At 43.0% G+C, this 25,130-nt stretch overlaps 2 protein-coding genes across 2 annotated transcripts in view; one reads left to right on the forward strand and one right to left on the reverse strand.

Annotated features, from left to right (window-relative positions):
* Positions 1-25,130, forward strand: part of ADRA1A (adrenoceptor alpha 1A) — a 290,018-nt gene that overhangs the window by 238,685 nt on the left and 26,203 nt on the right. The gene's annotated exons all lie outside the window — the stretch shown is intronic.
* The window catches only part of FAH (fumarylacetoacetate hydrolase), a 47,229-nt gene that overhangs the window by 13,785 nt on the left and 8,314 nt on the right, over positions 1-25,130 (reverse strand). The window contains exons 3-8 of the mRNA XM_056571546.1: positions 23,108-23,229; positions 15,895-15,944; positions 13,038-13,128; positions 10,553-10,650; positions 7,467-7,519; positions 3,785-3,884 (exon numbers count right to left, since the gene is read on the reverse strand). Coding sequence (XP_056427521.1) covers positions 3,785-3,884; positions 7,467-7,519; positions 10,553-10,650; positions 13,038-13,128; positions 15,895-15,944; positions 23,108-23,229 — 514 coding nt within the window. The remainder of the gene's footprint in view (positions 1-3,784; positions 3,885-7,466; positions 7,520-10,552; positions 10,651-13,037; positions 13,129-15,894; positions 15,945-23,107; positions 23,230-25,130) is intronic.

Below are 25,130 nucleotides of genomic sequence, written 5' to 3' on the forward strand. Positions count from 1 at the left end.
CTAAATGAATGAACTAATCGTATGAAATACTTTCTTCTTTACATAGTCGAATGTGCTGACAACAAAATCACACAAAAATTATCAATGGAAATCAAATTTATCAACCCATGGAGGTCTGGATATGGAGTCACACTCAAAATCAAAGTGGAAAACCACACTACAGGCTGATCCAACTTTATTTAATGTCCTTAAAACAAGTCAAAATGAGGCTCAGTAGTGTGTGTGGCCTCCACGTGCCCGTATGACCTCCCTACAACGCCTGGGCATGCTCCTGATCAGGTGACGGATGGTCTCCTGAGGGATGTCCTCCCAGACCTGTACTAAAGCATCCGCCAACTCCTGGACCGTCTATGGTGCAACGTGGCGTTGGTGGATGGAGTGAGACATGATATCCCAGATGTGCTCATTCGGATTCAGGCCTGGGGAACGGGCGGGCCAGTCCATAGCATCAATGCCTTCCTCTTGCAGGAACTGCTGACACACTCCAGCCACATGAGGTCTAGCATTGTCTTGCATTAGGAGGAACCCAAGGCCAACCGCACCAACATATGGTCTCACAAGGGGTCTGAGGATCTCATCTCGGTACCTAATGGCAGTCAGGCTACCTCTGGCAAGCACATAGAGGGCTGTTCGGCCCCACAAAGAAATGTCACCCCACACCATTACTGACCCATTGCCAAACCGGTCATGGTGGAGGATGTTGCAGACAGCATTTGACTCCTGGATCCAGGCGGCACGATGTCTTGGGCCAGCCCTGCAGAAGTCTATAATACTATAATATTATAAAAGGAGATGGAGATATAGTGCTCTCTAGATTGAAATTGATCCTCAGTGTTCCTCAACCTGTAACTCCTCAGCTACAGCAAAACCACAAAACAGAGCTAAAGACTGAAAAGCCACAGGTTGGAGAACACTGATCTTTTAGATCTGGAGATCCACAGATACATTAAGACAGAGCTCTACAGCAGTGTTCTCTAACATGGGGCTTGCCAACTGTTACAAAACTACAGATCCCAGACGAAGATTGTCAGAGCATAATTGGAGTTGTAGTTTTGCAACTGCTGGAGAACAAAATGTTGGGGAGCACTGTTCTAGATTTCTATCTGAAAGTAAACTAGTTGCAAAACTACAACTTCCAGTTGTAACATGGAGTATTGCTGCAGCACCATGGGCAGTATGCAATGGCGTACCAAGGGGGGGGGGGGGGGCGGCCTGCCCCGGGTGCCACTCTCAAGGGGGGTGCCAGGGGCGGACTGACCCACCGCTGCCGCCGCTGCTGAGGTCCGGGACGCTCCCCAGATCCCCAGCAGACAGCGGTGCCTTTTCCTGTATGCGCGATACACGCACATACAGGAGAAGGCGTCCCCTCTGTGTGAGCCGCATCTGCAGCTACACAGAGGAGACATGACCTCCGCCCCCACGCAGCACGCAGTACAGGCGCCGATGACGTCACTCATCCGGCGCCTGTACTGTGGAGGGGAGAAGACGCGGAGATCGCTGCGTGGGATATCAGGTGAGCATCCTTTTTTTTTTTTAAACCCTGCCTATACTTATAGGGAAGGGGGGGGGGCTCTGCATGTACTGTACCCATAGGGAAAGGGGGGGAGGGGGGGGGCTCTGCATATACTGTACCTATAGAGAAGGGGGGAGAGGGGGTGCTCTGCATATACTGTACCTATAGGGAAGGGGGGAGGGCTCTGAATATACTGTACCTATAGGGAAGGGGGGAGAGGGGGGGTGCTCTGCATATACTGTACCTATAGGGAAGGGGGGAGGGCTCTGCATATACTGTACCTATAGTGAAGGGGGGGAGAGGGGGGTGCTCTGCATATACTGTACCTATAGGGAAGGGGGGGGAGCTCTGCATATACTGTACCTATAGGGAAGGGGGGGAGAGGGGGGGGGGTGCTCTGCATATACTGTACCTATAGGGAAGGGGGGGAGAGGGGGGCTCTGCATATACTGTACCTATAGGGAAGGGGGGGAGAGGGGGGGTGCTCTGCATATACTGTACCTATAGGGAAGGGGGGAGAGGGGGGGCTCTGCATATACTGTACCTATAGGGAAGGGGGGGAGAGGGGGGTTGCTCTGCATATACCTATGGGAAAGGGGGGGGAGGGGGTGTAGCTCTGCATATACCTATGGGGAAGGGGGGGTGTAGCTCTGCACATACCTATGGGGAAGGGGGGGTGTAGCTCTGCATATACCTATGGGGAAGAGGGGGGTGTAGCTCTGCACATGCCTATGAGAAAGAGGGGGGGGGGGAGTTTAACTATGCATATACCTATGGGAAAGAGGGGGGGTGTAGCTCTGCATATACCTATGGGAAAGAGGGGGGTGTAACTCTGCATATACCTATGGGAAAGAGGGGGGTGTAACTCTGCATATACCTATGGGAAAGAGGGGGGGTGTAGCGTAGCTCTGCATATACCTATGGGAAAGAGGGGGGATGTAACTCTGCATATACCTATGGGAAAGAGGGGGTTACCTGGCTACCTACCTACCTGCCCTTTTACTGTGCAGGACACCAAGGAGGGCATTATTACAGTTTGTGGGCCTATAGATGGGAAGATTGTGTAGAGGAGGGCACTGAAAAAATGAGTCTGACATGTTTTTCCTGCAGATGTTAAGAGATCCACATGGCAGTCTTATCCAGACGGAGAAGAAAAGGAAAGAGGACGCCGCTGATCAGAAAAGACGTAATTGTGAGTCCCAAAATGTTACTGCAATCGCTTATATGGTGTACACATCCTGTGTACAGCTGATATCTACCGCCATATGGTCCTGTATATAATCACTTATATTGTATACAGATCCTTTATAGTATACTGGTCCGTGTATAGTGGTTTTATTCAGTACAGTATGGCGGTATTATCCAGTTATTGTGTGGTGGTATATATTTACTCCTTGTATACCAGTATTATTGGTCATGGAAATTTACCTACGTTAAAGTGTTATATATATTATATATATATATATATATATATATATATATATATATATATATATATATATATACACATATATATATATATACATTTTTATTTATTGTGTGTGGGATTTGGGTGGAATAGGAGCGTGGCAGAAGATTGATGAGCTGCAGAGCCTAGCAGGGGCCCTTGCCTTTTTTTTGGTCCGGGGCCCCGAGTATTGTCAGTCCGCCCCTGGGGGGAGGGGAGGGAGGGGGTGTAATTAAGGGGTGTGTGTGTGGGGGGGGGGGGGTGCAAAACAAAGGGTCTGCCCCGGGTGCCAAAGGCTCTAGGTACGCCCCTGGCAGTATGCACAATAAAGTACCAGCTAATACCGTACCATAGTAACATTGCATAAGTACAGACTGGTACAATGTAACTGTGTGTGTTGGGGAGCGGGGGGTAATTGTTAATTGTTTAGCAATTATCTTTGACTGGTTTCACACAAGTATAATAGGGTCCTGGTTATGCATCTGTGTTATAGTTGCACCCTGGGGGTCTAATGACTGGGACATATTAAATTATGATGTTGTCAGTTCAGGTCCCTAAACCTATGGTTGGCCCGGGACTTACAGCCCTAATGCGAATGCAAATATACAACTATATCATGATCGTTTGAAAACTGCATTATTTCCTATTCACTGATACCATAAGGATCCCTATCTGCAGCCACCTAAAGGAAGAGGTTAACAAAGTAAAGTTCAGTTCTGAAACAAGCAGTAAACACTTGAGAATACTCCCATCATCCCCTCGTAGAACCCATCTTCTCTCTGATTAAGCGTCTCTGTAATAAATATATCCCTTGGGCCTCTTACCACTCCAATCATTCATCAGCACCATGCCAAAAATGTGCTCATCAGCTATCTGAATGGGAATTGGCTTCCCCAAATCATTTCCAGGGCCCACGAAGAAAGCCTGCGAAAAAGAACAGCAAAATTGTTCCTGATTATTACCGGTTATAAAAACTTTTATTATTTCCAGACTGAGGTTTCCTCCTTTCTTGTAAAAAAAATAAATACTGGCCATGCTAATTTGCATAATTAATTAGATATGCGTAACATCACAGGATACACATATGCTGGGGAAATTTTGTGCTATTCTGACCCCTATAACTTTTTTTTTTACTTATCCTTCGGGCCTATATGGAGGGCTCATTTTTTTGCACCCCAATCTGTAGCTTTTAACAGTACCATTTTTGGCTTGATGTGAGTTTTTGATCGCTTTTTTAAATAAATTTGGGAGTTGCAGTTAGTTATTAACTACAACTCCCAGCATGCCCCGATACAGCCTGTGGCTCAGCAGCTGGCCCAGACGAAACTACCACTCCCAGCATGTTGGACTATATAGTGGTATATAGTATAGGTCAGTGTTTCCCAACCAGGGGTGCCTCCAGCTGTAGCAAACACTACAACTCCCAGCATGTTGGACTATATAGTGGTATATAGTATAGGTCAGTGTTTCCCCAACCAGGGGTGCCTCCAGCTGTAGCAACACTACAACTCCCAGCATGTTTGGACTATATAGTGGTATATAGTATAGGTCAGTGTTTCCCAACCAGGGGTGCCTCTAGCTGTAGCAACACTACAACTCCCAGCATGTTGGACTATATAGTGGTATATAGTATAGGTCAGTGTTTCCCAACCAGGGGTGCCTCTAGCTGTAGCAACACTACAACTCCCAGCATGTTGGACTATATAGTATAGGTCAGTGTTTCCCAACCAGGGGTGCCTCCAGCTGTAGCAGCACTACAACTCCCAGCATGTTGGACTATATAGTGGTATATGGTATAGGCCAGTGTTTCCCAACCAGGGGTGCCTCCAGCTGTAGCAGCACTACAACTCCCAGCATGTTGGACTATATAGTGGTATATAGTATAGGTCAGTGTTTCCCAACCAGGGGTGCCTCCAGCTGTAGCAGCACTACAACTCCCAGCATGTTGGACTATATAGTGGTATATAGTATAGGCCAGTGTTTCCCAACCAGGGGTGCCTCTAGCTGTAGCAACACTACAACTCCCAGCATGTTGGACTATATAGTATAGGTCAGTGTTTCCCAACCAGGGGTGCCTCCAGCTGTTGCAAAACGTCAACTCCCAGCATGCCCGGACAGCCAACATGCTGGGAGTTGACGTTTTGCAACAGCTGGAGTCGCTCTGGTTGGGAAATGCTGGTATAGCATATGGTGAAACATTCCGGGAGTTGAAGGATTGGTTGGATAAATACCGGCCATCGCATTGCCGGTATTTTTAATATAAAAAATAGCGTCAGAGTGGCCAAAATACCGGCTGTGCTGCTAAAATACCGGCCAGGTGGCAACTCTAACTGTATGTGAAGTTTAAAAGGGGATGCTTGGTGACCACAACCGCTGCAGAATGTCCTCTAAATATATATGACCCTGCTCTCAGCCGCCTCAGAGAATTGTTCCAAAGAGCAGCTATTGCATTGTGGAGCCTGGCCCTCCAGTGCATTATACAGACAGTCCTTTATTTCAATTAGCGCCATTGCAATATTTCATTTTTCCATGAAGCCTTGCTCCAGGGCGTGACTGTAAGAGATGTGGGATCCCCACAATAAGCTAGTCATCAGGGGAGCCTTCAGGTAATCCCTTTAAATAAGAAGGCTGGCAAAGTGGCTCTTTTTTAATCAACCACAAGGGGCTCCATGAGCTAAAGCGATAATCTCCAGTAATTAAAGCGTCTTAGGGAATTGCTGTATAAATACTTCTTTGTTAGTGAAAAGGGTATTCCAGGAAAAAAGTTTATATATATATTATATATATATATATATGTATATATATTATATATATATCAACTGGCTCCAGAAAGTTAAACAGATTTGTAAATTACTTCTATTAAAAAATCTTAATCCTTTCAGTACTTATGAGCTTCTGAAGTTAAAGGGGTACTCCGGTGAAAACCTTTTTTCTTTTAAATCAACTGGTGGCAGAAAGTATAACATATGTGTAAATTACTTCTATTAAAAAATCTTAATCCTTCCAGTACTTATTAGCTGCTGAATGCTACAGAGGAAATTCCTTTCTTTTTTGGAACACTGATGACATCACGAGCACAGTGCTCTCTGCTGACATCTCTGTCCATTTTAGCAACCATGCATAGCTGATGTGTGTTAAGGGCAGCAAGGTGGCTCAGTGGTTAGCACTGCTGCATTGCAGTGCTGGGGGACTTGGGTTCAAATCCCACTAAGGACAACAATAAATAAAGCGTTATTATTATTATTATTATTATTATTATTATTATTATAACGTCAGCAGGGAGCACTGTGGTCGTGATATCATCAGAGAGCATTCCAAAAAGAAAAGAATTTCCTCTGTAGTATTCAGCAGCAAATAAGTACAGGAAGGATTAAGATTTTTTTAATAGAAGTAATTTACAAATAGGTTTGACTTTCTGCCACCAGTTGATTTAAAAGAAAAAAGGTTTTCACCGGAGTACCCCTTTAAGGTTGTTCTTTTCTGTCTAAGTGCTCTCTGGTGTCTCGGGAACTGGCCAGTTAAGAAGAGGTTTGCTATGGGGATTTGCTTCTAAACTGGGCGGGTTCCGAGACACGTGTCATCAGAGAGCACTTAGACAGAAAAGAACAACCTTAACTTCAGAAGCTCATAAGTACTGAAAGGATTAAGATTTTTTAATAGAAGTAATTTACAAATCTATTTAACTTTCTGGAGCCAGTTGATATATATAAAAGTTTTTTCCTGGAATACCCCTTTAAGTATCGCATTATAGAGACTTCACGTGTTATCCTTATTTCAAATGATATGTCCCAGATCCCCATCGGCAGCAGGAAGGAATGGAAAACACGATTGTGACCACAAATTTCCTTTATCTCTTTTCTTATCCCCTTTTTTGTGTCTGATGTTCCCATTTGGGATTCCAGTTGGCCATCACTTCTGTATACAATAGTAAAAAGTGTAAAGATAGCCATGTACATACAACAGCTGTCGGCCAATAGCTATCTTTCTCCATCCCCCTCAGTGTGACCGAGCGTCCATATGTTCAGAATTGGGGGCCATCACACGCAGTCTGCTTCCCTAGCAAAATAGGAAAGCTTGGTCAGCTTTTCTCTAAAATGTATGGCTGTACCGTAACTCCATACAAGTTGTACGGAGTTATAAAAAAGGGACCCATAAACCTCTATAGACTCATTATTATTCTTACAACATAGCTTCTCACTGATTTAATACAGAGGGATTCAGAGAATTGACAGAATCTGACAAAAGAAAGTTGTCATCTGCAAAATACAGCAAGGTGCACAACATGGACTGAAGACATAGGGGCTGATGTATCATCTGGCTGAGATAAAAACTGTCTAAATTCCCCATGACAACCAATCACAGCTCAGCTTTCATTTTACCAGAAGCTTGTTAAGATAAGAAAGCTGAGCTGGGATTGCTTGTTATGGGCAAATCAGACGAGGCTTTGTCTGAGATAGATGGATAAATCTGCCCGATAATGTATAAATCAACTATAAAACACCTCACCATTTCTAGCTCAATGTCCAAGAGTTTGCTGGCGTCAAAAATTGGTGGTTTATCTAGAATAAAAAAGAAAAAAAAGAAATCAATTATTCTAAAACACCAGATTTAAGAGCTCCACATAAAAAAAAGGCTGTAATTGTGGCGTATATTTGGCGCTATTTTGGCGCAAGTGTACTTTTTTTGCGCCTTTTGGTTTACACATTTCTGCTGTACATTTCTGACACTGAAAAGTCTCTAAACTACACCAGCCCAGACTTAGGCTGCATTCACATCACGTTTTTGCAATATGGATCCCGTATCCCGTTTCTGTACAAAAAACGTATGTCTCCAAACCGGACCAAAACGTATGCAACCGTATATGCCTCCTCACGTTTTTAAACCATATATGGTTTGAAACCGGATGTCCGTTTGCATACGTTTTAATACATTTTCCTTGGAAAATAAAAACGGATACGGTTTTATGTTTGTCAACATTTTAAATAAAGTTCTTTCTTTTTTTGAATTTCCCCAAAAAATAATAAAAAAAAAAAAATTATGAAAAACAGTATTGTGCAAACCGGATGTAACCGTACGCACATACGGTTCAATACGGTTACCATAGAACTCCATTTTAAAATAACCGTATACAGGTTGGATACGGTTTTTGACTGGGACACAAAACTGTAGGAGACTACGGTTTGATGTACCGTTAAAAACCGTATAAACCCGTAAATGATGCAAAACGTACACAACCTGATGCTACGGTTGGAATACAGTTTACAATGAAATGTCCATATATATATATATATATATATATATATATATATATATACGGTTTGATACGTTTTTTTCAATGAAACCGGATACGGGAGCCGTATTGCAAAAACGAGATGTGAATGCAGCCTTAGCTTAGCTTTTTGGTGTATGTGAAGACTCTGCGACCATTTAAAAAATTTGGTGCTAGTACATATTACCAGCACACAAAAAAGGTGTAGAAAAATCTTCACTTTTACCTACAATGATGAATGCCCCCCCCCCCTATACTTACTTTCTCACTCCCCTGTGGCCCTTGGACCAATAAGGTTGTGCATCTCTGCCCTCCAATAAATACCTGTGACAGGTGAATTTTTCTCAAAGAAAACAGAAATGTGACTTCTCCAGCTTATATATATGAGCGACTTGCTTTTCAAAAAGCCACACAACAAAAGCTATTATACAAGCTATTATATTAGATGGAAAAGATGCCATATAATTATGCCCAGTTCACACTACCATTAAAATAAGCTATGCTATGTCATTTTAGCAGAAGAGAAGAAAATAATGAATGCATTTTTCTTTGTAACTAAAACTTAGAAACTTCATCAGTTCTGAAATGTGATTGTGTTTGTACTTTTTAAATGTACCGTATATACTCGAGTATAAGCCGACCCGAATATAAGCCGAGGCCCCTTAACCCAGGAAAAGTTATTGACTCGACTATAAGCCTAGGGTGGGAAATACATCATCCCCCCATGTCATTAACACCCCCGTCATCATCCAGACCCCCGTCATCACCCCCCCCCCCCTTCATCATCACCCCCTGTCAATCCCTTCATCAGTGGTCTTCAACCTGCGGACCTCCAGATGTTGCAAAACTACAACTCCCAGCATGCCCGGACAGCCATCGGCTGTCCGGGCATACTGGGTGTTGTAGTTTTGAAACTTCTGGAGGCACGCATGTTGAAGACCACTGCAACCTTCATCATCATCCAGACCCCCCCCCCCCCCTTTATTTTTGTACTCACCTCCCCTCGGCGGGACGTTAGGGTGAGTTGGTCCGGGCCATCTATGCTGCAGTGACCGTCCGGTGGGGATGGTTAGTCGTTGCGGGCTGTCCATTTTCACCGGGGGGGGGGGGGGGCCTCTTCTCTGCGCTTCGGCCCCGGAGTAGAGACTTTGCCTTGACGACGACGCACAGGGAAGTTGCGCATGAACTTCCCTGTGCGTCGTCGTCCGGGCTTGCTGGGAGTTGTAGTTTTGCAACATCTGGAGGTCTGCAAGTTGAAGACCACTGATGAAGGGATTGACAGGCGGAGTTCACTCGAGTATAAGCCGAGGGGGGGGGCGTTTTCAGCACGAAAAATCGTGCTGAAAAACTCGGCTTATACTCGAGTATATACGGTAATATATAGAGAATTTTTTTTATCCAGGTGGAATGCACTGGGGATGTACCCCACAATGGGGGTGTTTTATCAAAACCTAACCTGAGGAAAAGTTGAGTTTCCCATAGCAACCAATCAGATCACTTCTTTCATTTTTTTTAAAAGGCCTCTGAAAAATTAAAGAAGCCATCTGATTGGTTGCTATGGGCAACTCAGCAACTTTTCCTCTGGATGAGTTTTGATAAATCACCCCCTATATGTGTATTTGGATAAAAAAATGTTAAAGAGAAAATAGTTATTAAAGTGATTTTCTGCTTTGGACAATTTCTGTTTGTTAGAAGGGTCCCCTTAACAAAAAGTAGATGACAGATTTTCTCTTTGTGGGACTCCCAGCGATCAGCTGTTATGTGTGGGGAAACCTGGCAGAAAGTGTTTGACTCCCCTGCAGTGCCCAAATGACTTCGTTTCCATGCAATGGGTTGTCTGTGTAATGCAGGATGAGACCCCTGCAAGGTCCTCCAGAACCAGTAATGCTCTTTTCACTGGGTGTGGGTATTCCCATCTGGGACATTTATAGCATATCCACAGAAAATAAAGAATTTCCTAATAGGTTACATGAAACTGGAATTTTATAAATCAACCCACCCCTTTGAAATTTTTATCATTACTTATCTCATAATTTGCCTTTACTGGGAACACATTTCACTGTGAGTGTTCAGCACAGCAGAGAATAGTGAACAAAGCATTTTATTAGCATTTCTGGGGGTAAGATGCCTGAAAAGCATGATCTCATAGTACATATATATCCTTCGGACTTATGTTTTGCAGGAGGTAGGTTTCATCTTCATCTGTGAATGAGCCCCCCCCCCCCCCCCCCCAACACAAATCCATTGGCCCAAAAGCAGAAAGGAGGCCCATGCCTCTAAGGTAAGGTATTTTTACCACTGTAGAACATCGTGAATAACCTACCATCACTTGGCCTTATTTGTCCCTTTGGTCTTTTAATAGGAGTACCAGAAACCACAACAGAAGATGCCCGTCCATGGTAACCAACTGGCAGATGTAACCTATGTAAACAGAATTAGGGGCTTTATTAGTAGAAGATCTCATATGCCAATCTGGTCACCAAAAGTCAAATGAGGAGATCAAACATGGAAATTATAATATTGGGATTTAATATGTTGTGAAGCTTGTAAAATTACTCCTCAACCATATGATGCATTTGAGGATAGTACATACTTACAAAAGACTGGTACTGCCAACCTAAAAGTTTTGGGACTGTCGCCCAGTTGGGGTGGGGGGGTTCGGTTTAGTGCAGATCATCTAAGTTGTTAGGAACAGTGGTTGGGGCAGAGCCTCCAGAATATTAAAAAGTGAGCTACTGCAATACAAAACAAGCCAAATAATCTGGTAGTCACCTACAACCCACATTTAAAGTTGCTGAGGGGAGCTGCAAGGAAACTATATCTGACATTTAAGAAGATGACCATTTAAAATCAATGTTTCTAGACCACCCACTTGTGCTTTTTTGACAGCCCCCCAATCTGAAAAACATAATTGTTAGAAGATTACGGTCTCCAACAACTCCTGGAGCAGTTCCCTGCAACAAGAGAATATGTAAAACCTGTCTATACATAATGACCATGATAAAGATTCCTAGTATACATCAGGACTACAAGATCCCAGGCACCTTCGCCTGCACCACCCCAAAAGTGGTCTACATTATTCCAAGTACCAAGCATCTTACTGGGCCGTCTATATGGAGATTAACACGGTAAATGAATAAAACATGAATCGCCTCTCAACATCACACGATAAAAGCAATAAGGGCAGATCAAGTAGCACATTTTTTGGCAGCCCTGACCACAGACACGTCATCACAGACTTGAAAATATTGGTATTAAAAAGGGAAATTTTAAATCCCAGAGAGACAAAAAGTATCTAGGAATACAAGTGCATGACAACCTGTGACACATTCCGATCAGGAATTTATGGGCGCAAAGATTTATGTCATTCTACAACACTTAACTTTCTACAACCTTGTGGAGAGATCAAAACCATGGACCAGCCCTCTATACCAAGACAATAAAACGTTCATATTCCTTATCTACAAACTGCTCTGACTATATACTTCGCGGGTGTATACTCCTCTATTAATATTAATGCTTTACATCACCTGTCTTTTTAACTGTTTCTATGCAGTTTTGTGTATAAATTCATAGTTCTTCAAATATTGACCTAGGTAGTCTTGAAAGCTTGTAGCTTTCAGTTCGTTATCTTCTTTTCTTAGTTATCGATTAAAATGTATCAATTCTCAATTCAGTGTAACTTGGAAAGATTAAAAGGCAAGAAAGCCACCCTTTGTAGCAGGCGCTGCAATTTCCCAGACCTAATCCAGTGATTCTTTCAGTTGAGAGAGATCAGCAAGCGTTCAGGTGTGATAAGCTACCCCCTTCATCAGATTTCTAGTATTCATTTAATAACACATTTAATTCAATTATGCATTTCGGGGATTAGTAGTCTCTTCATCAGATGCCAATCTGATGAAGAGGGTGCAGACCCACGAAACGCATTATTGGATAATTTTCTGTAGATCCAGTAAAGTCTTATCGGTTCATCACACCTGAACTCTTGCTGAATTCTCTTTGTTGAAAGAATGACTGGATTAGGCACCAGTTTTCGGCACCAGTTACAGAGGTTTTTTTTTCATACCATTCAGTCCTGTGCAAATACAGGATCCGGGTTCTACCCTCCTATGACATAAATGCAAAGCAGCAGAATCCCAACTTCTATACCCATAAGGGTGAAATGCGCATTATTCATGCTCTCCAGGTAAGGGGCCAATCATTAGTGTCTCTTCTCTTAAAACATGGTGTGTGAGATAAGATATCTGAGGATAACACACAAGGTGCTGTCATTTGGTCTTTTTTTTATTTATTTATTTATTTATTTATTTTTGTTACCCTCGTTCTAAGCAGTTCAGTTTTAGGGTCTATTCCCACGGTGGAATTTCGGCTTGCGAAATTCCGCCTCAAATGATAGCCCATAGACTTCAATGGGATTCCACACTCCCATTCACACTTCTGAATTTCCGCTTGCATAGGTGTAGATGTACACCATGCAGATTTGTTGCAGAGATTTGGGTTACCCAAAATTAGTGTCATACCTGAACAAGATTGTCCCTGCATCATTAGCACAGACTTCTGCAAGCCCCATCAGTCCAAATGGAACAGCTTTAGATGTGTCAGCAAGAAATCTGCCATGTGCAAATATAAGTAATAAAAAGTCGGCTCCTGCAATGAAGTATCCCATGATTTATTGTGTCAGATTCACATAGTGTCACTTCCATCCCAGTTTATAAATGCATGCCACCGGCCAGTGTGACTCTGAACACAGACTGGTTCCCAGCCCCCTAGTTTGCCCTGGAAGACACATAAGGTTAACTACAACTCACCAGTTCGGCATCAGAGCATTCTCCTTCCCTCTAAACATAATCCCCACATTTGTAGCGTGATCCCTGGAGGAATAGAAGTCTGTGTAATCCCCTGCAAGGCAAACATCAAATCTGTATTAGCACTGGAATGAAATAGCTGAGGAGTGGAGTTGGCCGCTCCTGCCTCTTTGAGATACGGCGGCAAAGAAATTAGAAACTGCAGACAAAACATTTCAGGGATTTATTAATCCCAGCAAATAGCTTAGTGATAAACATGGACATAAAATGCGAACCTGAAAACTGCAGAGAATGGGAATATTATCCCATTTTATATGGCCAATGCTATAGTGCATTCTGGACTATACTGTGCATTACATGAATAAAATGCTGAGGAACATGTTCTTTATGTCAATAATAAAGTTATTGCGATCATTTTGTGGATGAAATCCGTTGATAGGCCAACTTCACTCGGAGCAGGTTGAAGACGCCCATATACAATTTGCCCGTACTTTATCAAAACCTGTGTAGAGGAAACGTTGACCAGTTGCCCATAGCAACCAATCAGGTTTTAAAAAGGCCTTGGAAAAACAGAAGAAGCAATCTGATTTGCTTCTATAGGCAACGTACTGATCAACTCTTCCTCTACAGAGGTTTTGATCTCCCAAAACAACCTTAGTGGTACAGTATTAAAGGAGTACTCCAGGGAAAGTTAACTTATCCCCTATTCACAGGATCGGGGATAAGTAGCTGATCGCAGGGGGTCCAACCAATGGCACCCCCTGTGATCTCCGGGATGGGACCCCAGCTTTCTCAGTGAGTAGTGTCATCTACCAGTAGACAGCACACGCTCCGTTCATTTCTATGGGAATGCCGATGATGCCCAATTGCTGTACTCAGGTCTTTTCAGCACTCCCATAGAAATGAATGGAGTGTGTGCCGTCTGCAGCACGTGCTCCTCACTGAGCGCCGGGTCCCGTCCCAGAGATTGCGGGCCCCAGTGGTCAAACACCCCCTGTGATCAGCTACTTATCCTCTTTTCTGTGAATAGGGGATAAGTAAATTTTTGCCATAGTTCTCCTTTACCTGATGATAGAATCTGTATAGGGGTCTCCCTTATCTCCCCTAACAGCAGATGTTGGATTTTAAGATACCCAATTATTTGTTCAAAAAGGAGATCAGTAAGTACTAAAGATGTCTGGCAGCAGCATGTTTGCCTCTCTCTCTCTCCCCCCCCCCCCCCCCCCCCCCCGCCCAAAAAAAAAAACAACCTAGCAAACTGAAAGAGTCAAGATAAATGCAGTAACAGTAAGTTTCAGCTGACAGATATTTCATTTTTTTTCCACTTCTACTGTGGGCAGTCTGCAATGTTAATCTTCACAAAAAACAAGAACCCTGTTGGAAACCTGACATAAAAAACTTAAAAAGAAAAAAAAATATCTGTCCATTTTAAAGCAATAATGCTAGTGTAAACAAAGACTATGCCTTTCATTTATCTTTTTTTTTTTTTATTCAGCATTTACCACTGGCTTGGACAAAAAAAAAAAAAGCTGCACCAAACTGCTGTGTGAAACTGGTCTTAGGCTGTGTTCACATCACTGGTATTTGTTGAGATGTCAGCTACAAAAACATACGCTGACATATACTACAAGCTGCCTGCTGACAAGGCCAGTAGGCCTATTGACTTTAATTGACTAAATGAAGTCTTCTAGTAAGGCTGGGTTCACACTATAATTTGTAACTACGGTTCCCGTATACGGCTGGGAGGAGGGGGGCGGGGCTTAATTGCGGCGCCCGCACTCAGCCGTATAGGGGAACCGTATTTAATGCATGTCTATGAGCCGACCGGAGGGAACCGCAGCCTCCGGTCAGCTGCTTTTTCGGCCGTATGCGGTTTCCCGACCACAGGCAAAAACGTGGTCGACCGCGTTTTTGCCTACGGTCAGGAAACCGCATACGACCGAAAAAGCAGCTAAGACCTACCTATTACAGCAAGGAAACATGTCAAACATGCATTTTGGCTGTGTTCACACTAACAATTTTGGTCAGTATTTTTTGCCAAAACGCAGCAAATCTTTCCATTTTAGTTTTTCCCTGTCTCGGTACCACTCCTAGTTTTGGTTAAAAAATGCTATAGGTGAATCTAGCCTTAGTTTCTATATGTAGAAACCAGTGTTTCCCAACCATGGTGCCTCCAGTTGTTGCAAAACTACAACTCCCAGCATGCCCTGACAGCTTTTGGCTGCACAAGCATGGTGGGAGTTGTAGTTTTCCAACAGCTGGAGACACTCTGGTTGAGAAACACTGGAATAAACATTGATGTGTAGATGCTACTAATGCTAGTAAAAACGAAAGACAAACTGATGCAAACGGAATACTCTTCCATTGAAATCTTTTACCAAAGACTTTACCATAGTACTATTTTGAACTATATAATATTTGATTTTCATTTGTTGCCGTTTATTTCAAAGGAGAAAAAAATAATGCGCCTGTGCCTTTTTTCCTTTGTTCAAAAACAGACAACAGCGGAACGGACGCAAAATGTACTGAAACGAAAACTGGCCCATAGCAGTTTTCTGATGCTATAACGGATCAGACAAACGATAATAAAGCAGAGAACACAAAATCAGCTGTGCACCCCGCACACAGTCAATAAAAAAAACAATGTACCGGATTGAACATGTTGTTAGTCAGAATCTTGCCGTAGTGCAGCTTAGAGGGGCCAATAATACTGTATCTTAACTTGAAAAATCACTATATTAATGGACATTTAAAAGGGCCAGTCCATTCACTGCATTGTATGCTGCAGTATTAAAATTACATTTCATAGGCTGATTCTGCATGCTAGAATTAATTCAGCATCCAAGTCAGCAGCGCATACCGATATTTGCTGGTAGATGAAGCTTCGCCACTGACTGCGGAACAAATGCTCTGAAATAAAGTACAAACAATTTGGTTTTATGAATCTCGGTTGGAAAATAAATCCCTCAATACAGCAGAAAAAAACCATGTAAAACAGCATGGAAGCTAATGGCACAATTCTACCTTTAATATTCTACAGTTTGCAAACACATTTTAAAACTTACAAATTTTGCATTAAATAAAATCTTTTCTCCATTCATTAACTATTAAATTATCATTAATAAATACATTATTCTTGCAAATGGCAGTTAGAAATTAAACTAAACAATCTGTACATTATGTATTAAAGTTGCAGTCCCATGCAGAAAATGTATCCCCTATTCAAAGGATAAGAGAAAAGAGGGTCTGGCCGTAGAGGGTCTGACCGCTGGGACCCCCACAACCTCCTGTATGGCGCTCCAGCTCTCCTCGCGCTGGGAGTGGGGGTTGGCACATGCCCTCAACACATCTATACATGAACATGTGGTGTCCCAGCACCAGTAGCTCTGGACTGTCTAGGGTGGCAGCACAAGGTGTTGGGCCCACTGGAGTTTTGTTGTTAGATTAATTATGTGTGTATTGTAATATCAGAGTAATATATTATCCTAAATTAATTTCAATACTGCTCTATGTATATATGTTTTTCATGTTACTGTGCCTTTAAGGGTGTTACCCATGAGACCCTGCAGTGAACCCCATGTGACCCTGCCTGCCAATGAGACCCCAAAAGTCTCCCCTGTATAGTGAGGTGCAGGGGAGGAGTTAGTTAGTTCATCCTAGGGTGGCTCCTGAGCAACAGCTTAGCTCAGGTGTGCTGTGTGTCGTGTGCTCTGAGTTTTTTTTGCCTAGCTCAAATCTAATCTCTCAACTGGTCATCCTGCAAGTGTTACTCACAATGAGGAAATTCATGCCCCTGCCGAACAGTTTTCAGTACTTTGGCAGGACACTAGCAACCAGGATTTCTCAAGTCAGTATAATTCTGTCCGCTTAAAGCACCAGAAGTCTCAGCAAAGCAACAGGACTCCCAAGGGATTACGCTGCACTCTCACACCAAGGCCAGCTGTTTGTGTATTACCATCTGCACCAGCTTAGTAAAGAAAGTTATCCATAACCTGACATCAGTGTGTTCATTTACATCAGTGTGTTCACCGTGTCTGGCCCAGGAGAAGCTGTCTCCAACCTCGGACAGTGTATAGGATAACTGTGCCCTGGGTCACGAAGTGATCAGGTATTTCCACCAACACCATCCTGTGAGCCGACGCCACAAGCACACACCCCCGATTCATACATAAAGAGAGCCCACCAGTCAGACACTTATCCTCTTTCCTTTGAATAGGGAATATATTTTCCTACATTACACTCATGAGCACCTTTATGAAATTTTTGCTAAATCATTACAACTAAAGAAATCAAAAATATCCACAAACCCCCTTTCCCCCCAAACAGACTCAGAACCAGGAAATACACCCTGCTCTCTTTTAGGCAAAATTTAGTCATGATCTTTCCTCAAAATAGATCATCAATATCAGATCAGTGGGGGTCCCAACCACTGGCAACCCTGCTGATCAGCTGATTGCCAGAGCCATAGTGTCACCATACACAGTCAGTACATGTTCACCTAGGTGGGATACATGCGTGTTTCTGACATCGATTTTCTGCCATTGATTGGTCTGGACAAAATTATTGGCACCCTTAACTTAATATTTGGTTGCACACCCTTTGGAAAAAATAATTGATATCAGTCGCTTCCTATAACCGTCAATAAGCTTCTTACACCTCTCAGCCGGAATGTTGGACCACTATTCCTGTGCAAACTGCTCCAGGTCTTTCTTATTGGAAGGATGCCTTTTCCCAACAGCAATTTTAAGATCTCTCTACCGGTGTTCAATGGGATTTAGATCTGGACTCATTGCTGTCCACTTCAGAACTCTCCAGCGCTTTGTTGCCATCCATTTCTGGGTGCTTTCTGACGTATGTTTGGGGTCGTTGTCCTGCTGGAAGATCCAAGATATTGGATGCAAACCCAGCTTTCTGACACTGGGCTGTACAGTGCAACCCAAAATCTCTTGGTAATCCTCAGATTTCATGATGCCTTGCACACGTTCAAGGCACCCAGTGCCAGAGGCAGCAAAACAACCCCAAGACATAATTGAACCTAGACCATATCTCACTGTAGGTACCGTGTTCTTTTCTTTATAGGTCTCATTCCGTTTTCGGTAAACAGTAGAATGATGTGCTTTACCAAAAAGCTCTATCTTGGTTTCATCTGTCCCCAAGATGTTTTTCCAGACGATTTTTGTAGTCTTGCTTTTTTTTTATGTCCCTGTGTCAGCAGTGGGGTCCTCCTTGGTCTCCTGCCATAGAGTTTCATTTCATTAAAATGTCGACGGATAGTTCACGCTGATACTGATGCTCCCCTGAGCCTGCAGGAGAGTTTGACTATCTTTGGAACTTGTTTGGGGCTGCTTATCCACCATCCAGATTATCCTGTGTTGACACATTTCATCAATTTTTCTCTTCCATCCACTCCCAGGGAGATTAGCTACAGTGCCATGGGTTGCAATCTTCTTGATAATGTTGCGCACTATGGACAAAGGCAAATCTAGATCTCTGGAGATGGACTTGTAACCTTGAGATTGTTGATATTTTTCCACAATTTTGGTTCTCAAGTCCTCAGACAGTTCTCTTCTCCTTTTTCTGTTGTCCATGCTTAGTGTGGCACACACAGACACACAATGCAAAGACTAATTGAACATCTCTCCTTTTTATCTGCTTTCAGGTGTGATTTTTATATTGCCCACACCTGTTACTTGCCCCAGGTGAGTTTTTCCTCCAAAAAGAGAATAAACATGTGTATAGCAAAATATGTGTTACTGTAGTCCTTTTCTGTGAGAAATACTTCATTTTCTTGAAAAACATTTACGGCCAGGACTGTACCAAGCGACCACTGAGGTAAATTAGAATTGAGCTGCAGAATCCCAGCATGGCAACTACACAATGTACAGAGCCATCTGCCTCCTGCTCTTGTATGGCAGCAGTGGCGGATCCAGGGGGGGGGGGGCAACGGGGCAATTGCCCCCCCCCCCCCCCCGAGATTGCTGCCCCCATTACTGAGGAGCAGGAGCTGTCCCCGGCTCCACTGTCCCCTCACCTTTCACACGTTGCTCCAGCTCCTGCTGCCCCTTTAAGAGAGGGAGCTGATGGACGCGGCAACTTAGTCCCTGCTCGTCCGACCCCTCCCCCGGCTGCTCACCGCAGAGCTGAAGAGAAGACACTGCCTGCCAGCTGTACAGCCTCTGCGGCCTGTATCCTCCATACCAGCGGAGCTCCGTCCAGTCTGACAGTCTCCGATCTGCAGGGCGGCCATCAGAGGTGAGGAGGTCTGTAGTTAGGCCCCAGTGTTCGGGCATGTCAGTCACTACCTGTATACCAGTGACTGCTGTGCCCTCTCTGGCCTACTACATATAGTATATGCAGTATGGGCCAGTCATTGATATACAGTGATGTGTTTCTCAAACAGGGTGCCTCCAGCTGTTGCAAAACTACAACTACCAGCATGCCCAGACAGCCAACCAGAGTTGTAGTTTTGCAACAGCTGGAGGCACCCTAGTTGGGAAACATTGTGGGGCTATATACTTCAGCTGTGCTGTACCACTGCCCTGGTTGCTATAAATATATGCATGTATATAGTAGTCAAGGCTACAATTAATGTATATAGCCCCTCAGTGTTATGTCACTATATACCAATGTCTGTGCTGTGTTCACTGCCCTGCCTGGCCCATATTACGTATATAATATATATAGTATGGGCCAGTTCAGAGGACACACAGCACGTATATAGGGACATAATACTGCAGGACTATGTACATCAGCTTATCTGTGCTGTACCCACTGCCCTGGCAGCTATATTTATGCATATATATATATATATATATATATATATATATATATATATATATAGTAGCCAGGGCAGTGGGTACAGCACAGCTGATGTATATAGTCCCGCAGTATTATGTCCCTTTTCTCACTGGCCTATACCAGCCTATACATGGGGACCAAAAAAGTGTAAAAAAAAAAATTTACAAAATACATTTAAAAAAGTAATAAATGTGATTTACCCCTTGCCTAATAAAAGTTTGAATCACCCTTTGTTCCCATTTTTTAAATGAAATAATGTAAGGAAAACCCTATACATAAACCCTAAACATATGTGGTAGCACCACTTGCACAAATGTGTGAACTAATAAAATATAATAGTTAAGTTGCACACTGAAAGGTGAAAGCATGAAAAAATATCAAAGTCCAGAGGTGCGTATATTTGGTCACTTCAATAAATAAAAAAATTAAAATAAAATCTAAATAAAAATGGTCCTGACAAAAACTTCAGATCACATCACAAAAAATAAGCCCTCATATAGTCCTATATGCGGAAAAATAAAAGGGTTATAGGGGTGAGAAGAGGACACTTTAAAGCATACTCATTTAATGCCCCCCTGTCATGTGCCACTCACTTATAATGCCCCCCCCTGTCTTGTGCCCCTTACTTAAAATGCCCCCTGAGGGTGCAGGACAGGGGGCATTATAACATTACAGGGGCATTACATGTGAGGGGAACATTTCAGGGGCATTATATGTGAGGGGCACAGCACAGGGGGGCATTATATTCTAGGGGGACAGGACAGAGGGCATTATTATTATGAGGGAGAACAGGGTGGGTCATAGTTATATGTGGGGGGGCACAGGATGGGGAATTAATACTATATATGAGGGGCAGAGAGTATAAGAAATTTCTGGGTTAGTACGGTTTTCATTAGCCACAATACATCACAGTATTGTATTCAGAGGGATATTTAGAGCGTACAGTGTGTTGTAGTAATATATTCAGAGGTTACAGTGTGTGGCAGTATTATATTCAGGGTGTACAGTGTGAGGCAGTATCATATTCAGGGGGTACAGTGTGTGGCAGTATTATATTCAGGGGGTACAGTGTGTTGTAATATATTCAGAGGTTACAGTGTGTGGCAGTATTATATTCAGGGTGTACAGTGTGAGGCAGTATCATATTCAGGGGGTACAGTGTGTGGCAGTATTATATTCAGGGGGTACAGTGTGTTGTAATATATTCAGAGGTTACAGTGTGTAGCAGTATTATATTCAGGGGGTACAGTGTGTTGTAATATATTCAGGGGTACAGTGTCTGGCAGTAATATATTCAGGGGTAAAGTGTGTGGCAGTATTATATTCAGTGGGTACAGTGTGTGGCAGTATTATATTCAGTGGGTACAGTGTGTGGCAGTAATATATTCAGGGGTACAGTGTGTGGCAGTATTATATTCAGTGGGTACAGTGTGTCAGAATTATATTCAGAGGGTACAGTGTGCCAGAATTATATTCAGAGGGTGTGTGCCAGTATTATATTCAAAGGATACAGTGTTTGGAAGGTTTATAATAATAATGGTTTTCATATAGAGGATGAGAATGCGCTGACATAGTGAGGAGCCATCTGGGCGTCAAGTTCTGCAGAGAGAAGATTTAGCTGGACCCGGTGGTATGTACCATCTGAATTAGATAAGGAAAGACTATAGAGAAGACGTCACATGTAGTTGCTGATATCATTGTGTAGTGTCCTGACTGTCCCATCACTTGTAAGTTTTGCAGTAATGATGGGTGAAACAACAACTCCCAGCATCCCCTCACCACTACTTAGGTCATACTGGGAGTTGTAGTTTTAAATGGTAAAAACCATTCTGTGGCAATTGGTATATTTGATTATTATACTGGATACATTTAATAATATTGTAAGTTCCTTAAGCAACACCTTATTTTCTGTCCACCAACACAAAATTCTCTAATAGTGCCCCTCCCGAGACTAGACTCTGGATCCGCCCCTGTATGGCAGCAATATGGCTCTGGCAAACAGCTAGTTGGCAGGGTACCTGGTGTCAGCACACCACCAATCTGAAATTGATGTTCTATTTTGAGGATAGATCATGAAAACATTTTGCCTGCAAAACCCCTTTAAGGTAGGGTCACACGTGCCGTATTTTGCTGCTGTACATTTTCCTACCCACTGAAGTCAATGGGTATCAAAATCAGCTGAATATTTTCCTACTCATTAACTTCAATGGGTAGAGAAATAAGCAGTAGCAATTATGGAGCAAAATACGGCACGTGTGAGAAGTGTGAGGGCAGAAGGTAACAGAGGGGTCAGGGGGATGTAAGTGTAAAGAAGGATGACAGAGTCTGGGTGGAGAAGGGGACAGAGGGGTATGAGGAGGCACAGAAGTTGGAAGAACGATGACTGAGGGGTCTGGGGAGAGGTTAAGAAAGTATGAAGGAGGATGACTGAGGCTCGGGGGAAGGAGAAGGGAACAGAGGAGTCGGGGAAAACAAAAGTGTAAAGGAGGATTACTGTGGGGAATAAAGTGTAAAGGAGGATTACTGTGGGGTCTGGGGGGAATAAAGTGCAAAGAAGGATGACTGAGGGGTCTGGGGGAGCAGAGGATTCTGGGAGGGGGGCTAAGGGATCTGAAGGAGGAGGAAAAGATGGGTCTGAAAGAGGACTAATGGGTCTGGGGGGACTTTAGGCCCATCCACATTGAGGAGATTGCTCTGGTGGAAATCCACTTGCAGCAGAGTCCAATTGTTATTAATGGGATTCTGCTGCTCTGTGTGCACTGTAGAATCGCTGCAGCAGAATTTTGCCGTTGAAATGGACGTTCACCCAAAGAATTAATATGTTTTTTATTTGGGTGGATGACCATTCTGCTGGCGGAATTCCGCCAGACTGTATTGCCATCTATAGAGATGGTGCACGTCCATGCACTATTGCCGATGGCTTTGGCAGTGCCTGATGCAAGCAGACATTCCACCAGCTGCATAGTCTAATATGCCCGGGCCTATTTTTGGTCCCAGTTCAGCCCTGGTGTGAAGCGTAAGAATAATGTAGCCCCGAATAGATACATTTTTGCTAAATCTTTAAAGTAATTTACAATAGCAGATTGAAAGCTTGGCTGCTTGTAAAGTCTGTATCAGCAGCAGTATGGCTGTGAGATGTGAGGTAGAGCTGTCACATATGTAATTGAGGTGAGTGACCCTAAACTTTGAGTAAACAGAGCTCTGGAGTGATTGATAGAGTCCCAATACACACACAGTACAACCACCCAGAATAAACAGGCCATGGCTCTACTCACCTGGCACGCAGCTCCTTGTTGTCTCTAAGTGTGGGCTCTGTCGCTGACAGTAGCTGTTGCAGAGTTTGTCGGGCCTCCCTCCATGCTTTGCTCCCCAGGCCCATAAAACTATTTAGGGTTGGCTATGATAAAACAGCATGCATTTAGAGGGGTACAAACAATACTGACACCTTTTATGACTAATACTCTTTATTGGAAATGGAAATACATTTACTATTGTTGATTTTTTTCATCACCCATAGGCCGGGTCTCCACTGAGTAATTTTTTGCAAAAACGCTGTAAAAAAACGCCCTTTTTTCCCACGCTGCGTTTTTTTTTTTTTGTGAAAAAACGCTGCGGCCAGATGTTAGCTACAAGTCTATAGGAAACTGCAAAACCCCTTATCCACTTGGCATTTTGGAGTTTGGCTTTTTTTTTTTAAGCCTTTTGGCGTTTTTTGTGATTTTGGTCAAAAACGCTGGACTTCAAAAACGTCTGCTTGCTCAGGGTCTGGTGTTTTTTTCCCTAAAAACGTTGCGTTTTTCCCCATAGAAGTCTATGGGACTGAAAAAACGCCAACAAAAACGCCATGTGTGTTTTGCCTTGGCATTTTTCGGGTGTTTTTTTCCTGGTTTAAGGAGAACTCTACAGAGGAAATGACATCATGAGGGGGCAGGTCAGGATGATTAATACTAATCCATTAAAGCTGGTTGTAAAATCCGACTTTTAAAGGCTTAAAAAACTTCCATTATGGAAAAAAGCCAAATTCCACACAATGGTGAAAACGCCAGAAAAAATGCCTGAAAAAACGCCAGAACGCAGGGAAAATCACTGGCGTTTATTAAGCAGTTTTTTCAGGCATTTTTTTTATAAGAAAAAAACCACTGCAAAAAACTCAGTGGAGACCCGACCATACACTTATGTTTTATCTTAGACAACAACTCACTATTCTCCCATCTCCAGTAAGGCTGGAATTCCACTTTTATTTTTTTTTTCTGGCCAATTCTGCTGCATGGCGTTTTTTCAGCCAAAAGACGCTGCGGCCAGATGTTAGCTGAAAATCAATGAGAAATCACAAAATTCTTATTTCACTTGGCGTTTTTCACTTTGGCTTTTTTTTTATTCTTTTGGCATTTTTTCACTCTTTTTTGTCGTTTTTCAGATCATTGGTAATCGCAGCATGTTGAGCCACTGGTGCTTTTTTGGTCAAAATTGTGGCGTTTTTCTCCCATAGATGCCAAGAAAAACACCAAGAAAAACAATATGTGGCTTTTTTTCAGGCGTTTTTTTAAATAAAATTTCGTAGGGTACCATTAAAAAAATAAAAATAAAAAAGTTACTGTAGTGAAGGAAAAAAATAGTATCTAACGAAATGTATCTTTTTTATAACAAAATTTTTATTAATTTTTTAACAGGGATCAATTTATGTGGGCGGGCGAGGGCCTAAAAATGTAGCCAACAATAATAAAAATGTAGTGTGTGTGCTTTTCACTTTTCTTCTTTATTTTTTACATTTTTTAGGTAGTACTCCTACTCCCAGCATGGAACACACTGTTCCATGATAGGAGTAGCAGTACCTGTACTAATTGACAGATCGCCCGTTGCAATCCTTCTGTATGATTTATAGATGCATCGGCTCTTCTATGGTCCCCTGCACTGACATATGTATACACATATTCATATTTCCCACAGAGAGTTGTGATTGGCCAGATGGTTCCAGCCAATCACAGCTCTAGGAATATGTGTATATATACGGCGGTGCAGGTGACCACAGAAGAGCGGCCGCATCTATACATTATACAGGAGGATCACAGCGGGTGTCAGTAGTGACATTCGCTGTGATCTTTCCTTAACTGCAGGTACTACTACATCCAACATGGAGCACACTCTGCTCAATGCTGGGAGCTGTAGTACCTGCATTACTAGACAGATCGCTGCGAATGTCAGAAGTTACACTCGCTGCGATCTGTCTATTAATGCAGATACTACTGCTCCCAGCATGGAGCAGAGTGTGCCCCATGTTGGGAGTAGTAGTACTTGCAG

Source organism: Hyla sarda, chromosome 4 (assembly GCF_029499605.1).
Source record: "Hyla sarda isolate aHylSar1 chromosome 4, aHylSar1.hap1, whole genome shotgun sequence".
NCBI lineage: Eukaryota > Metazoa > Chordata > Amphibia > Anura > Hylidae > Hyla > Hyla sarda.